Below are 17,945 nucleotides of genomic sequence, written 5' to 3' on the forward strand. Positions count from 1 at the left end.
CAACATTCTCAGGGGAGAGAAAAGTCGCCTATTTAACACTTAATCATTATTTTTATTTAAAGCAGCACTTGGTAACTTTTGCTCTCGGGGTCCCCCTACAGTTGGGAAAAAATAAAAAAAGACTACGCTGTGTGTGTGAAACGGGCATCAGCAGGTGTCTTCAGATAGCCATGCTCGATGTAAAGGCGGGCGTACACTGTGCGAATTCGGACACTCGGAAGGTTGGGAGATATTGCAGACGCTACGAGTCATTTAATTTGATCATCGCATCAAATCAGCTGGTACACGGCACGACTGTTTGCACCGCGAGCCGGCCGCGATCACATGAGTTTTCATGTAACACAGACACCGGAGCTTTCAATGTTGCTACTATAGCTTTAGATACAAAAAATAAAGAAAAAAGGTGTGAAAATGATTTGTTGAAAAGCAGAGAACAGCCATATGGTCCTTTTAACCGAAACAACCATAGGGAGAGAGAAGATTGCACGTGAGAGAGAGAAAGTGTGTGTGTGTGTGTGTGTGTGTGTGTGTGTGTGTGAACGCAGTATGTGGCAGCCACTGAGCTAATAATATATAGATTGAGCGTATGTGACGTGCTTGTGCATGATTTGGCAATAGGGGACAGCCATATGCTGGTAAAAATCGGGCCGACTCCCCGAACTTTTTAAACATGTTTTAAAATGATCGTAAGGTCCGGAGGTGCTCTTAACGTGCTCGGTTCGTCTCGTATTTCCTCTCACACGGTGCGAGCCGCGACCATACGAGCATCCACGATGTCCACGCGATTTCTCCCGAGAAAAAAAAATCGTCTGCGAGTTCGTACGACAGCAAAAATCGCACCGTGTACGCCCGCCTTTATGCCACTTTCTTATGGCTCTCTCATGCTGCCACAATAACGTTACCTACTGTTCCCGTTCTGTCCACCACCATTCTTCCGTCATCATTATATTTCACGGGGAAGCCAAAATGCTCTCATACATGCGATGTGAATGACGCCGGAGGCTTTTCAAATTCTTCTGCGCCTCCGCTAGCCATTGTTGACTGATTATATGCTGTGTAATTTCACTGACACTCTGCGAGTTTAAAGTGCCAAAAAGCAATATCGGCAAATGAAATGATCTTTTACTCTGCGATCTCTAAACAATTAAGATGAATCCGCAAAAAAAACACAAAAAAACCCAATAAATCCGTGGGTAGCGTGCTTTCTGAACCGTGGATCGTGACCCATTCGCATCACGGACCAACTGCGATCCGTTGCACCCCTACTTTGAAACAGAGTGGACTTTACATTATGTGCATCTGTGGTGGGATTACTAGATTTTTGCATCGATACATGTTGGTTTTAATGCGGACAATGCGCTGTCACTTTAATTCAGCGCGTCCAGCACAGCAAAAATAGACGGTATACGCACAGCTTCTTCTGCTCCTCCGCTAGCCATCGTTGACTGATTAACAAGCCCCGTTCACGTGAACACATGACTGCTGTGTATAGTTTCTAGGGCTGTTTCGAATGGCATTTTTTGAGCTTCGAAGCTTAGGTGGCAATCAATATCGAATATTCGAAGCTTCGGTGGGTGGGGCTAAATATATAATAATAGTGTCAGTTTGCATTTGTATCATCTTTCACGACTTCACGTTTCACTCTTCGGCATCGTAAATGTGTTGCGGCAGACCCAGTGGAGTGCAGTGTTGCATTTGGTGCAATATGATCAGGTGGCACACATTCTTTAAATATTAATAAACATTTAATAATCTTTTGAATAGAACAGTTTCCGGTATGCATTACACAGGCAGGTTTATGCTCCGAAAACGCACAGTGCACAAGTGATACAAAACACAAAGTCTGTTGAGAGCAAGAACTTTAATAAGGTATTAATAACGAACCTTTCTTTAAAACAAATGAATCCCAAAACAGAAATTAAATTAGTAACACACAGTGATTTCAATGAACTGTAATAAATAAAGAACACGGTAGCATGCTTATAAACAGTTGAATAAGAATAAATGAATTGTTTTTAAAATGACACAAAATGTAATATCTATTACAATTAGTTTTATTCTATATAAGGGATTTATTTTGTCTTATTCTCACTTTTTGTTAATTTAAATCTTTAAAATGTGCGATGCTTTTATTGAAAGCATGTTGCGGTGTTTTTTTATTTTATTTATTAGTATTATTTCAAGCATGAGTGAGAATGAGTCCGCGTTGAAAAAGTCACGTGTTGAAAACCCCCCCGAATATTCGAATCTCAAAACTGAAAATCGAATGCCACCTCACCGAACGAACATTCGAATATTCGATTATTCTAGTACAGCCCTAGTAGTTTCACTGAAACTTAGCATCGACTTTAAAGCAACAAAATTATTTAAGAAGCAATATCGGGAGTCTTTTACTTTGCGATCGCTAAGCAATTAAGATTAATCCGCAAGATTTTAAAAAATGCCGAACCGTGGGTCGTGGTCCGAACGGATCAACTGCGATCCGTTACAGCCCTACCTCAGGGCATTTAGGAGTCACTTCAGAAACGAGGAGAGAAAGCCAGCTTACCTTCTGCTGCTTGGGTTTGATCCTGGCTGTCAAATGAGTGGCGTTATTGTAGCTCATACTCGCAGGACGCACTGGGTACTAGCAGATCAAAACATGTACAACAACGAGTAAAGCAGTAACTAGTGATAGACCTACTGATTATCAGCCAATAAACAAAACTACTCAAACACTTTCTGCAAAATAAAGTGACAGAAAAGACATTCATAATCTATTATTTCAGATAACAGGGGGTTCTGGATAAATGGAGAACGAAGGTCACGATTCTCCCGTGATTATTAATTGCTCCAGCTTGTTTACAAATATTTAAACAATTTAATAATAATAATAATAATAATAATAATAATAATAATAAATCAACTTTATTTTATATAGCGTCTTTAAATAATACTAGTTTCATTTGAATTATTTATTTAAAAAATTATTTTGATTGAATGAATCTCTTGAGTGAATGATTCAATGACTCACTCATAAAGACTTCACTTGTTTCATTACTGGGTGAATCAGTGTTTTTGAATGAATGATTCAATGACTCATTCAATGACCTCACTTGTTTCATTACTGGATGAATCAGTGTTTTTGAATGAATGATTCAATGACTCATTCAATGACCTCACTTGTTTCATTACTGGATGAATCAGTGTTTTTGAATGAATGATTCAATGACTCACTCACAATGACCTCACTTGTTTCATTACTGGGTGAATCAGTGTTTTTGAATGAATGATTCAAATGACTCACTCAATGACCTCACTTGTTTCATTACTGGATGAATCAGTGTTTTTGAATGAATGATTCAATGACTCATTCAATGACCTCACTTGTTTCATTACTGGATGAATCAGTGTTTTTGAATGAATGATTCAAATGACTCACTCATAATGACCTCACTTGTTTCATTACTGGGTGAATCAGTGTTTTTGAATGAATGATTCAATGACTCACTCACAATGACCTCACTTGTTTCATTACTGGGTGAATCAGTGTTTTTGAATGAATGATTCAAATGACTCACTCATAATGACTTCACTTGTTTCATTACTGGATGAATCAGTGTTTTTGAATGAATGATTCAAATGACTCACTCATAATGACCTCACTTGTTTCATTACTGGGTGAATCAGTGTTTTTGAATGAATGATTCAATGACTCACTCACAATGACCTCACTTGTTTCATTACTGGATGAATCAGTGTTTTTGAATGACTGATTCAAATTACTCACTCATAAATGACTTCACTTGTTTCATTACTGGATGAATCAGTGTTTTTGAATGAATGATTCAAATGACTCACTCAATGACCTCACTTGTTTCATTACTGGATGAATCAGTGTTTTTGAATGAATGATTCAATGACTCACTCAATGACCTCACTTGTTTCATTACTGGATGAATCAGTGCTTTTGAATGAATGAATCAAGGACTCACTCATAATGACCTCACTTGTTTCATTACTGGATGAATCAGTGCTTTTGAATGAATGAATCAAGGACTCACTCACAATGACCTCACTTGTTTCATTACTGGATGAATCAGTGTTTTTGAATGACTGATTCAAATTACTCACTCATAAATGACTTCACTTGTTTCATTACTGGATGAATCAGTGTTTTTGAATGAATGATTCAAATGACTCACTCAATGACCTCACTTGTTTCATTACTGGATGAATCAGTGTTTTTGAATGAATGATTCAATGACTCACTCATAATGACCTCACTTGTTTCATTACTGGATGAATCAGTGCTTTTGAATGAATGAATCAAGGACTCACTCATAATGACCTCACTTGTTTCATTACTGGATGAATCAGTGCTTTTGAATGAATGAATCAAGGACTCACTCATAATGACCTCACTTGTTTCATTACTGGATGAATCAGTGCTTTTGAATGAATGAATCAAGGACTCACTCACAATGACCTCACTTGTTTCATTACTGGATGAATCAGTGTTTTTGAATGACTGATTCAAATTACTCACTCATAAATGACTTCACTTGTTTCATTACTGGATGAATCAGTGTTTTTGAATGAATGATTCAAATGACTCACTCAATGACCTCACTTGTTTCATTACTGGATGAATCAGTGTTTTTGAATGAATGATTCAATGACTCACTCATAATGACCTCACTTGTTTCATTACTGGATGAATCAGTGCTTTTGAATGAATGAATCAAGGACTCACTCATAATGACCTCACTTGTTTCATTACTGGATGAATCAGTGCTTTTGAATGAATGAATCAAGGACTCACTCATAATGACCTCACTTGTTTCATTACTGGATGAATCAGTGCTTTTGAATGAATGAATCAAGGACTCACTCATAATGACCTCACTTGTTTCATTACTGGATGAATCAGTGCTTTTGAATGAATGAATCAAGGACTCACTCACAATGACCTCACTTGTTTCATTACTGGATGAATCAGTGTTTTTGAATGACTGATTCAAATTACTCACTCATAAATGACTTCACTTGTTTCATTACTGGATGAATCAGTGTTTTTGAATGAATGATTCAAATGACTCACTCAATGACCTCACTTGTTTCATTACTGGATGAATCAGTGTTTTTGAATGAATGATTCAATGACTCACTCATAATGACCTCACTTGTTTCATTACTGGATGAATCAGTGCTTTTGAATGAATGAATCAAGGACTCACTCATAATGACCTCACTTGTTTCATTACTGGATGAATCAGTGCTTTTGAATGAATGAATCAAGGACTCACTCATAATGACCTCACTTGTTTCATTACTGGATGAATCAGTGCTTTTGAATGAATGAATCAAGGACTCACTCATAATGACCTCACTTGTTTCATTACTGGATGAATCAGTGCTTTTGAATGAATGAATCAAGGACTCACTCATAATGACCTCACTTGTTTCATTACTGGATGAATCAGTTACTGTGTCTCATTTCCGAAGGCTGCGTCCTCCGGAGGTCGCATTTGAAGGGTGCATACCTCATAAGGCCGTCTCATTTCAAAAAAGTGAGAAGGACACTTCAAACGCGTCCTTCGAATGCGTCCTTCTTTCAGAGGATTTCGGAGTGTGCATGAGGTGTAGCCTTCTCGGCTGGAGATAACCCATAATTCTTTGCGTCGCCATTAACAACCGTCATATATATTTTTTTTATATTACATGAAAAAACACCACCACTGCCAGATATACATGCGAGCGTAGGTGTGGTGTTTAAAATGTAAGTTCAAGATTGTTTTTATTTTTAAGCTCTATTACCTCAAACAGATAGTTGTGGTTAACAGGATTGCAACGCTTTAGTGCTTTTTAAACGTTTAGAACAGTACATTGCTGTCAAGACAAGAAACATTTCATAGTAATTTTCAAGTTATAAATAATTTTCATTCATATAAACTGGCGTGAGAGCGCAACGTGGCTGAATGTGTTGGCATAGCAACGTGATACTTCCTGCCTGTGTGTCCTACGAAGGACGTCTCGTTTAATTCTGATTGAGGACACTCCGTATACTGCATCCTACACAGGACGTGTCCTCCGGAGGACGCAGCCTTCGAATTTTAACGAAATGAGACACAGCTATCATTTTTGAATGAATGATTCAAATGACTCACTCATAATGACTTCACTTGTTTCATTACTGGATGAATCAGTATTTTTGAACGAATCTCTTGAATGAATGATTCAATGACTCACTCAAAGACTTCACTTGTTTCATTACTGGATGAATCAGTGTTTTTGAATGAATGAATTAAAATGACTCACTCATAATGACTTCACTTGTTTCATTACTGGATGAATCAGTGTTTTTGAATGAATGAATTAAAATGACTCACTCATAAATAACTTCACTTGTTTCATTACTGGATGAATCAGTGTTTTTGAACGAATCTATTGAATGAATGATTCAATGACTCACTCAATAGCTGTGTCCCAAAGTGAAGGGTGCGCACTTCGAAGGCCATGCACTTCGAAGGCCAGACCAGGCCACGCCTTCAAAGTGCACGAAGTGCACGAAGGGCGAACCGAGGGACAGGGTTGCCAGGTCTGAATAATAAAACCCCTCCAATTGTTATTCAAAAGTATCTGAATCACAGCCAGAATGGGCTTAAATATCCCAAAATGCGGGGCGCGGGCAGTAGAAATATTGCTTAAGTAAAGACAACTTAACCTGTGGACTATAGGCTACAAACACCCCAAAGCAACAGTAGCCTAAATGCAGCCCCATTCCAGACTTGGCAACAATGAACCAAGCGTCGTTAATGGCCTAGCAGGTTCTGACAACTGACAGCGGACGTTCGTGAGGAGATTTTAAAAAGAGAAATGGAGCATATACTACTACTTATATATATATATATATATATATATATATATATATATATATATATATATATATATACTTTTTTGAGCTTTTATTGGGTTTTGACATGCTTCAAAGCCTGCGACGATGGGCTGGACCATAAGCATGTAAATATGTATAGCCGGTTAAATATGGTCAAATTGCAAATATTAGTTAACAGTTTATTTCTTATGTTAAATGTAACTGTTACAATATATTTTAAACATTTAGCCTATATACGTCCAAGTTTTTGTTTTTTGTTTTTTTAAGTAGGCCTACTTATTTTTATTCAACTCATCATCTCAGATGCATTTTTTATGGCATGCCATGCAGCCGTCGACCGATTCGGCCCCGCAGAGCTGCGGACAGTGGAAATATGCACTCATCCCAGAAGATGATGTCCCGCTCAGGCCTTACCAGAGTCTCTATTGGGCACTATTCCCCATCCCGGTCCAGCTCCAGCTTCTCCCGCTCAGCGCAATGAAAGTGTAGAAAAGGGTTTTCTTCTGGTTTGGCTGATAATAAAAATTTGTTGTTTCTAATGTTAAACTTAAGTTATTTTATTGGTCTATAAATAGGCTATAGTTGTAAAAAGCCTACGTAGGCTAACAGACCAGTTTATTTTCATTTACACATTTTAAATTACATGACAAGAAAATATATGTATAAACATAAATGTGTTTAATGTAGCTACAAATTATAACGTGCATTACAAAAATAAACAATAGCTAGAAAAAGCACTTCTCTTTAATTTAGCCTACGTTTGAAGTTAACGAAAATGAAGAACAATAGACAGCAGTTCGTTTAATTTACAAATAACTTGCATAAAAAATAATAAGCTAGCCATTTAAATTGTTCTGTGTCGGCCACGCACTCAGCCTTTGGAGGATCGATGTTTCGTTGACCGTCGTCAGTGAATATTCATTCATTCATTCATTCATTCATATATATATAGGCCTATATATATATATATATATATATATATATATATATATATATAAACTTTATTTTAGTAGATAAGTCAGCAGTTTTCGTTTGTTTGTATTTTTTCTTATAATTCTGAGTGACAGATGTCACATTTGATTTAGCCTATTTTTCTGTGATATTTGTTTTAGTTACGGTGTTGACATAGGCTACAGCATAGGCTGTAAGAAAAATAAATGATTGCACGGACAATTCCTATCCAGTGTCTCTCTTTCTGTAAGGGAAATTTAAAAGATAGATTCTGGAAACAAAATCTAAATTTAGCTGGGTCGGGAATAAAATAATTTATAGCGGGTCAGCACGGAGTGAATTTTGCGCGAGCGGATCGTGCGGTGCGGAATAGCGGGAGCAGGACGAAAATACAGCGCCGCGCAGATTATATTTTGAAGGCTATTTAAAGAAATTTTGTATGGGAAAAAAAGAAACAGCGAAAAGGGTGATAATGGACTGATTCTTCTTGAGATAATGGTTGAGAAATAAATAGCATTTAAAAATTGGGAAATTAAAGTTTATCTTGCTCAGGGCAGGGAACTGGGAACTGTGTGAATGCACTAACGTTGGACGTTTTATTTACTTCTAGCGCTTGCGCTGTTGTGTTCAATAGTACCCAGGCTACACTTGAGTTACCGACCGCTACCGTCTTTAACTGGAATCTGATCGAGTGCCGCGGGAATGCGGACCAGTCAAATCCTGTAGTCACCAGTGTGCTATGAATTCTGGGATAGGGAAGGCTGCGAAGTTATGTGAAGGTCCCATCTGCTGTACCCTTCCTTTGCCTGAGAACCGAAGGGCGCATTTTGAAGTCGCTCATGAATTGCGGCAGCCTTCGTCGCACCGCTGTGACGCAATCGCACTTCAAATGCGGCCTTCAGAGGTGCAGCTCTCCCTTTGGGACAGCCTACGTAGTGCCGCTGTGACGTAATCGCACTTCAAATGCGGCCTTCAGAGGGTGCAGCCTTCACATTGGGACAGTCTTCGTAGTGCAGGTATGACGTAATCGCACTTCAAATGCGGCCTTCGAAGTGCGCGCACTTCACTTTGGGACACAGCTAAAGACTTCACTTGTTTCATTACTGGATGAATCAGTGTTTTGAATGAATCTCTTGAGTCACTTGTCTCCACTTCTAGTGTAATGATGTAATTGATGCAATCTGTATCTGAAGCACCAAGTTACTTCCAAAAGGTGATTTGCTCTATTTTGATCGTTACTGTAGACATCAGTGTTTATATATTTGAACTACAAACGTATCCCAGTACTTCTGTAATTATTTGTATATTTGTAGCACAGGAATAATGATATTGTGTTGAAAAGACAAAACATTCAACAGTAATGTTAATGATATGACCCATTTCAGGGTCGACAAATTACAGTAAAGATTAATTTTAAGAGTAGACTCCTTTCTGAACTCTGACATCCTTTTTGACATTGGATGACTTTGCTTTAACTTTCTTCTGCATGAATATTATCTGCTATTATTACCTGGAACAAATACAGCTTTTCCACAAGACTTCTGGCCAGGTACACGTCAATCTAAAGAGAAAAAGAAAGAGAAAAAAAGAGAAAGAAAGAGAGAGAGAGAGTTACAGATTTCTGTTCATTCTAAACCAGATTTAGTTACATGTAGCGTTATTATTTTTTAACTATTGAGAGTCAAATCCATGAACTTTCCATCAGAAAAAGCCTATGGGATTTTGTGGCCGCTCTTTTGTCCACTGTGCACACATCGTGGGGCCGATCACTTCGAAAATTCATAACACACCTTTTCTTAATAACCCAGTCAATTTGACACCTAGATCAGGCCCAAAATAATAATATTAATAATAATGAAGCCTAGCCTTGTCTGAGCCCGGCCCTACTGTAACTGTATTGAGCCCAATTTAAACCGCTCACCGGTTAAATGATGTTCGCTCAAATCCCGCTCAGACATGACACTTATCTGTACTGTAGCCTACTGTACTTGTTATAGCCATTAAACAAAGGATTTTGTTTCATATTTATGTTTAAATATTATAACGTTATTTCTATATTTCATCTTGGCTATATTGATTATGAAAAGTGCAAAGATGCGAGTGGGTCAGAAATGATTTTGACCACTTCATTAAGTTTTGTTTTGTAGAAAGCAACAGGAAACAGTTCTGCTGATTAATATTTTGTCATAACCTGTGATACTTTTTTTTAAATAATACTTTGATGAATAAAAAGTAAAAAAAAAAAACAAAGCAAATGTTTTAAAAATAGAAATCTTTTGTATCGACAATATACACTACTGGTCAGTAATTTGGGGTCAGTCGTTTTTTTCTTCTTTTTTTGAAATAAATCAATAATTTTATTAGGGGTGTGCATTGGCACTGCCTTCACGATTCGATTCGATTACGATTCACCAGGTAACGATTCGATTCGATTCGATTCTACGATGCACTGTGATGCATCAAAATTCTACTGCACACAAAGCAAATTTTTCATCAGTCATGAGGGAATACAAGCAGATATTAAACAACAGATTGTATTGGCTGCTATGTGTCTCCTGTATCTTTGACATAAAAGTTATTAAATAAAATAAAATGTAATTAAATAAAATGCAATTAACCATTTCACCAAACATTCTTACATATTCAGGTCATTAGCGACCCAGATCTATATTTAACATGGATAGACCTCTACCTGTCGTGATAAAACTCCTGATTTTAGAGTAACAGCTACAGAAGAATAAAATAAACCCTATTTCGTTACCTTTTGGAGCTTGGAAGGATTCAGTTTGAGCAGATGTTTAATACCATCATCATCTGTCCTCGTCAGAGTTTACCAGTAGATTCAGCATCTGCCTCATATTCGCGATCTCGAGCATATTCTCCAAACTCATTTTCAATGTCTTCAAAATCAATATTTTGATCACTGACAGCTTCTTGACCACATCCATCATCAAGAGACAGTGACACTAACATATGATTGTGTTTAGTACTTGCTCTCTGAAGTAAATCACTGAGCCATTTCAAGTTTTGCAGATTATAATTATTGTTTCGTTTTCTGTCAGAGGTAACTATGAGTGAAACGTCACTTCATCATTGGGTATCAGACATTGCCACCTTGTGGAATAAAGGGGAATTGTGCCATATTTCGTCATGATAGATTAATTTATTATTATGCAAAAATATATACGAACAATCCTGCACACCTCGGGTCGTTAGCGCGTTTTTAATAACCCGTCTATCGCGGTCATCTCCCTCCGCCTCAGCCATCTTCCTTGTTGTTGTTATTCTCTCGGAACCGGAAGTATTTGAAACTTCACAACTTTATCGTCCGCCGGAAAATAAACAGTGACATAATCGATTATGGCACTTTGCCGCATCAATGCTGAATCGTTCATGCCCCGCATCGCGATGCATCGCCGAATCGATTATTGTTGACAACCCTAAATTTTATTCAGCAAGGATGTGTTAAATTGATAAAAACTGATAGTTAAGGAGATTTATATTATTTGAAAATATATTTTTATTTTGAATAAATGCAGCTCTTTTGAGCCTTTTATTCCTCAGATATATTGATCAGCAGAACTGTGTCCAACACTCGTAATGAATCCTCATCTGAGAATTATTTCTGAAGACTGGAGGAACCATCCTGAACATTCAGCTTTATCACAGAAATAAATCAGCATTTAAAGTAGAATAAATTGAAAACCAAAATATTTTAAATTGTAATAATAATATATCACAATATTTTAAAAAGATCTGTGTAATGTGTCCAAACTTTTGGCCTGTACTGTATGTGTGTGTGTATATATATATGGCATAGCTTTCTGCCCACCTAATCAGGCTAATAAAGTAATGATTAAAAACACAAAAGCTTGATCAAGGATAGTGGCGGGTCAGATCAAGTTTGGATTTGGCGAGAGAATCTAAACTCTAATTCATGGGTCTGTGACAAACAGTGCAGGACGAGATACACAGTTCTGTCCAGAAGAAGAAGAAGTATAAGGAATGACAACAGTGACAGTGCAGAAGTTCAACATGTCCATGTCTACCTCTTGTATAATCGGATCGTCATCGTCTCCGCTGGCCATAATGACGACAAGAGGAAGGAACCACTGCTGACTTCAAATCTGTAAACACAAGAAAATGCAATAAGCATTACACACCAATCAGGCATAATATTACGACAGCTGAAGTGATTAACACTGATGATCTCTTCATCACGCCTCCTGTTAGTGGGTGGGATATATTAGGAAGCAAGTGAACATTGTCCTCAAAGTTGATGAGTTATGCTGCCGTCACGTGCTATCAGAAGTTTCCTACTTCCCACTTCAGAAGTCGTGATTACGAGCTTGTTGTGTTCAGGCGCAACATATTCATCATATTAGGTGGTAAAACATGGTACTCTGTGCGGTAAATCACCAACAGCAGATTTAAACAATAAGACTAACTGTGTTGAGCTGGAGAACAATCATTAGTTTCTGTCCATCAATGATCCAAACTGTGTCTAATAAAACACACCAGATATTAAAGCACCACAAATTAGTACGATGTCTTTGATAGGTGACACACACACACACACACACACACACACACACACACACACACACACACACACACACAGGCGGTGTCCTGGTTAAAATCACAGATTTCTCTGGATTTAAACATTCATGATGGCAAAATTTTGGATAATGTAAGCACACAAGTCAACAAAATATATGACACTGTTCTAGTGGATATTCTAATAATAATAATAAAAACTTACATATTGTGCCTTTAATTAAAATGATCGCAATAGAGCAATTTTAAATTACAGAAAATCTATTGCCTACATATATATATATAAAAACACACACGCTTACGTAATGTACTCGTATGTCAATCAATCACTGTTTGTCATGATAATTAGCAGGCGATGTTATGATGATGCAAGAGCGAGCAACGCGATACTGACGGCCAAACACGAGCACAAAAAGTGACATTAAAATTAAAAATGTTAAAAAATAATACACATGACGGGAAACTGCCCGAGTCAGCACATGAAACAACATGCTAAGATGTTAGCAGCTCTTGAGTAAACACAACCACACGGACTCCCTAACATTAGCGCTCTGTATATGTTTACACACATGCTCTCTGTGCGTATGAAACTTTTGATATAACATTGTCACTGCCAGCACGCCTTGAACACACACACACACACACACACACACACACACACACACACACACACACACACACACACACACACACACAGAGAGAGAGGCCTCGATGCTCTAAATCACCCAAACACTGGCGATAAAGTTGAGATCTGACCTGTGACTGACAAGCCGCTCGCGCTGTCGACCCAGCGCTGTGAACTCAAAGCTCCTTCAGCTCAGTGTAAGTGTGTGAGTGTGTGTGTGTGTGTGAGAAGAGCCGCTGTATCTGCTGCCATGTTGCTGATCACTGCAGTCAGTCAACCACGTGGGGAGGAGCCGTGTGCGCTCGCCACAATCCCAGCATGCACTGCGGTCGCGACTCACCGGGCGCGTCACAAACCCCGCCTACCCAGGAAACTTGCGGTCTTTCACGCACGTTATGTGTGAAAATATTAGTGTTTTATAAGCATACTCAAAACATTAACTATATAATTTGTCTTACTCAAGACAAAGCAGTCTGCCATTTTATTAAAAACTGAGGGTTGGTTCTGTGTTTTTTTTCTAGGCTTGGTTGTGTTTATGGGGCGCAGTATAACATGTCTTTACTTCTTTCTTTTTTTTAAACAGTCGTATTTTTCTTCTATTCTCCCTTTATTCCACACCGCTGTCTGTGCTTTGAACGGCTCATTTGCTTCCTGCTTCTATGAAGCCCCTCCCTCTGAAAAACGCAATGGTCTTAGATTGGTTAGATGGCCAAATGTAGTGTCCTGTATTTTTAGTGTGAAAAGTGGTGAAAATGACAATTTAAAGGTATGTTTGCATGCGATTTGACTTTTTTAACTGTAGTTAGTGTGTAATGTCGCTGCTTGAGCATAAACAGTCTCTGCAAAGTTACAGCGCTGAAAGTTCAATGCAAACGGAGATATTGTCTTTTAAAGTTACGGCAGTTTATTGCCTACAAAAATGGCCGCTTTGGACTACAACAAGCTTCTTCCTGGGTTGGTGACATCATAAACCCTCGCTAGTCTCCGCAGATGTCTGCCCATAATGGGAAGGGGCGTGGCCTTAACCTGTGCTTGGCACTTCAACCAATAAAAATACAGGAAACTATGGGGGGAACTAAGGGATGGGCTTCATAGAAGCAGGAAGCAAACGAGCCGTTCAAAGCACAGTGGAGACAGCGGTGTGGAATAAAGGGAGAATAGAAGAAAAATACAGCGTTTAAAAAAAAAGAGAAAGTATTAAGATAATATCTTAATACTTTCTCTTTTTTTTTAAACGCTGTATTTATACTGCGCCCCATAAACACAACCAAGCCTAGAAAAAAACACAGACCCACCGCTTTAAACTGTGTGAGAAGATGAACGGAGGTCTTACGGGTGTGGAGCGACATTAGGGAGACGAGTTAATGACAGACATTTCATTTTTGGCTGAACTAACCCTTTAATAGCGTCCAGTTGCTGACATGCGCATTTCAGTGAGAGCAAAACAAAACCCAGCTACATTAAGAATCTTATTGGTTAAAGAAAACGCATGGGACGCTTGACATCTGTGTCTAATTGGTTCACACTTGCACAAGTGGGCGGGGCCTTTTCTGGCGATTGGCCACTTTCACTCTGAATAACAGCATGAGGAATCATAAATCACACTTAAAGGTGCAACTTGTAAGCTTTTTTTTCAGTAAAATATCCAAAAATCACTTGGCCAGTGTTATATATTTTTGTTCAGTTGAGCCCTTACACAATCCAAAATGTTTCCAACAACTTGTAAATCACTCTCAACTACTTAAAATATATTGTTCTAAAAATTGAAATGTTAAAATGATTGTTATTTGAAGTGGGCGCTTCTTTTGGCGAGATTTGTTTAGTTAGAGAAAACGCTGCATTTTTAAAATTAAATAAATTAATAACTGAAATTAATATCAAACAAAGCAACTAAAGTAGATTTATTTTTTTAAAGTTAATTTGATTTAAATAAAAAAAATAATTATTGATTACAATAATAAATTAATTGAATTATAATAAAAATAATTAATACAATTTAAATTAATTAGTTAGAATAAATAAGTAAAATATGATCTAAATAAATAATATTAAAAATAATAAATGAATTATTGATTAAAAAATAAATAAATTGAATAAAAATAATAATTTAATTTAAATAAATTAATTGATTGATTAAAATAAATAAGTAAAATTTGATTTAAATAAATAATATTATAAATAAATAATATTATAAATAAATAATATTATACATAAATAATATTATAAATAAATATTATAAATAAATAAATAAATAAATAAATAAACACATAGGAAACAATAAATAATTTGAATTATAATAAAAACATTTTTTTGATTTAAATAAATAAATTGGTTCAAATAAATAAGTACAATTTTATTCAAATAAATAAACTAAAAGTAAATAAACAATTTGAATAAAATAAAAATTATTAATTTAATTTAAATAAATGAATTGATTAAAATAAATAATTAAATGTTGATTTAAAGAAATAATATTGAAAATAAATAAATAAATAAATAAACAATTGATTAAGATAATAAATAAATTGGATTAAAATAAAAATATTTGATTTAATTTAAACAAATAAATTGGTTAAAATAAATAAGTACACTTGCATTTAAATAAATAATATCAAAAGTAATAAACAATTTGAATAAAATAAAAATAATTGATGTAATTTAAAGAAATAAATTGGTTAAAATAGTACAAAAAAGTACAATTTAAATTAATAAATAAATAAATACTACAACAGTAGGCTATATATATATATATATATATATATATATATATATATAATATATATATATATATATATATATATATAGTCTTTAATTAAGACTTTTTCTAGAGATGTAAATGTAGATGAAGAAGAGTGCGCGTGATTCCTGCAGTCGCCGCGAGGTGTCGCTGTACTTCAGTCGGAACGGAGGGAGGCGATGAGAGGCTGATCAATTCTCTACAGCGAAAGAAAAGGATCTCTCTCTCTCTCTCTCTCTCCTCTCTCTCTCTCTCTCTCTCTCTCTCTCTCTCTCTCTCTCTCTCTCTCTCTCTCTCTCTCTCTCTCTCTCTCTCTCTCTCTCTCTCTCTCTCTCTCTCTCTCTCTCTCTCTCTCTCTCTCTCTCTCTCTCTCTCTCTCTCTCTCTCTCTCTCTCTCTCGCTGAACACAAAGAGGAAGAGAAATGCACTATACTTCTATCCCAGCTCTAAGTGGATATGCCACCTCGGGCTTCATAAGGACTCGGGCTCGCGGTCACTGTGCGCTTATTTGAAGGTTTGTATCGCCGCCCCATTGATCATCGGCTCGCGATAGAGACCCCATCGATCCGGCGAGTCATGGCGAGAGAGCCCGAGAGGAAACGGCCGCGTTCTGCGCGATCTCCGGCAGCAAGCCGCCGATGACCTGTGCGCGGACTGCGGAGCTCCAGGTAAGAGCGACTCACCTGATCTCACCAGGGAAGCGTTGAGCCTGAGCCACCGCACCTGCTCCGCTCCGACACGCTGATGCTCTCGCGTCCGCTCGGGGAGGGAGGGAGGCCTGCTGCTGCTGCTTTATAACAGTATAATAAAATAATTCATAATAATAATATTATCCAAATACAATATTTACATGTATTATTCATTATTACATTTTAATTAGGCTACGTATATTGTCTATTATTGAAATAAAAATTATATATATGATGTAGTAAGTTATTTGATAAAATATTAAAATAGATTTATGGCATTTATATTTTATTTATATTTGTTGTTTTATTAATTAAGTATATTGTGTCAATATATTATACAAATAAAAAGTAATAGTAAAATAAATATGATTTAATTAATCACATTTAATGAAATTTAATTTTATATTTGTTATTTAGTATTATATATATATATATATATATATATATATTATATATATATATATATATATATATATAATATTATGAATAATTAATATTACTATAGCCTATATAATATATGCTATATAATAATATATTACACTCTAAAAAATGCTGGGTTGTTTTAACCCAATGTTGGGTCAAATATGGACTAACCCAGCAATTGGGTTGTTTCAATCCTGTGGTTGGGTTAAATATTTGCTTAATACAACCCAATCGATGGGTTAAAACAACCCAATTGCTGGTTTAGTCCATATTTGACCCAATTTTTTAGAGTGTATTAATATAATATATATACATCATATATTAACACACACACACACACACACACACACATATATATATATATATATATATATATATATATATATATATATATATATATATATATAAGTGCTGTAAAATTGATTAATCATGAAACACACACACACACACACACACACACACACACACACACACACACACACACACACACACACACACACACACACACACACACACACACACACACACACACACACAGACACACACACACACACACACACCACACTAAATACTAAATAACAAATATAAAATAAAATTAAATGAACTCTATAAATATAGTATTAAATAAACAAAAAATCATTATATTACTATTACACATTTATTTTACTATTATATATAGTGTAATATTATATTATAGTATAGTAGTGCTGTCAAACTAAACAATTGATCAGTTATTACATAATTATACATTAATACATAGGCTATATAGTATATAATAAAGCAATACTTTTGATATATTTCATATTTTAATTAGATTTATGTATTGTTTATTATATTAATAACTGCTCTTTATGTTTAATAGGCGTGTAAGCAGTGAAATAAACACGCATTAGTTCAGTGTAAACACTCACTGACCGCATGTCTTCATCTCAGGGATTGTGCAGTGTCATTACAGGGAATCAGTGTGTGTGACGCCACAGTCACATGACGTCGTGTGTGTGTGTGTGTGTGTGTGTGTGTAACTGCAGTCATGTGTTCCCCGTTATTTGATGATAAACTGGTGGTTTTGATCTGTTCTCCCAAAGG

At 36.2% G+C, this 17,945-nt stretch overlaps 2 protein-coding genes across 2 annotated transcripts in view; one reads left to right on the forward strand and one right to left on the reverse strand.

Annotated features, from left to right (window-relative positions):
- The window catches only part of polr3e (polymerase (RNA) III (DNA directed) polypeptide E), a 43,450-nt gene extending 30,138 nt beyond the window's left edge, over positions 1-13,312 (reverse strand). The window contains exons 1-4 of the mRNA XM_067429712.1: positions 13,142-13,312; positions 11,878-11,955; positions 9,339-9,389; positions 2,549-2,626 (exon numbers count right to left, since the gene is read on the reverse strand). Coding sequence (XP_067285813.1) covers positions 2,549-2,626; positions 9,339-9,389; positions 11,878-11,916 — 168 coding nt within the window. The 5' untranslated portion in view covers positions 11,917-11,955; positions 13,142-13,312. The remainder of the gene's footprint in view (positions 1-2,548; positions 2,627-9,338; positions 9,390-11,877; positions 11,956-13,141) is intronic.
- Positions 13,313-16,130: 2,818 nt separating this feature from the next.
- LOC137056584 (arf-GAP with dual PH domain-containing protein 1) overlaps positions 16,131-17,945 on the forward strand; it is a 45,642-nt gene continuing 43,827 nt past the window's right edge. Inside the window, exon 1 of the mRNA XM_067430753.1 lies at positions 16,131-16,415. The gene's annotated coding sequence lies outside the window, so the exon portion shown is untranslated. The remainder of the gene's footprint in view (positions 16,416-17,945) is intronic.

Source organism: Pseudorasbora parva, chromosome 21, assembly GCF_024679245.1.
Source record: "Pseudorasbora parva isolate DD20220531a chromosome 21, ASM2467924v1, whole genome shotgun sequence".
NCBI classification, from domain to species: Eukaryota; Metazoa; Chordata; class Actinopteri; order Cypriniformes; family Gobionidae; genus Pseudorasbora; species Pseudorasbora parva.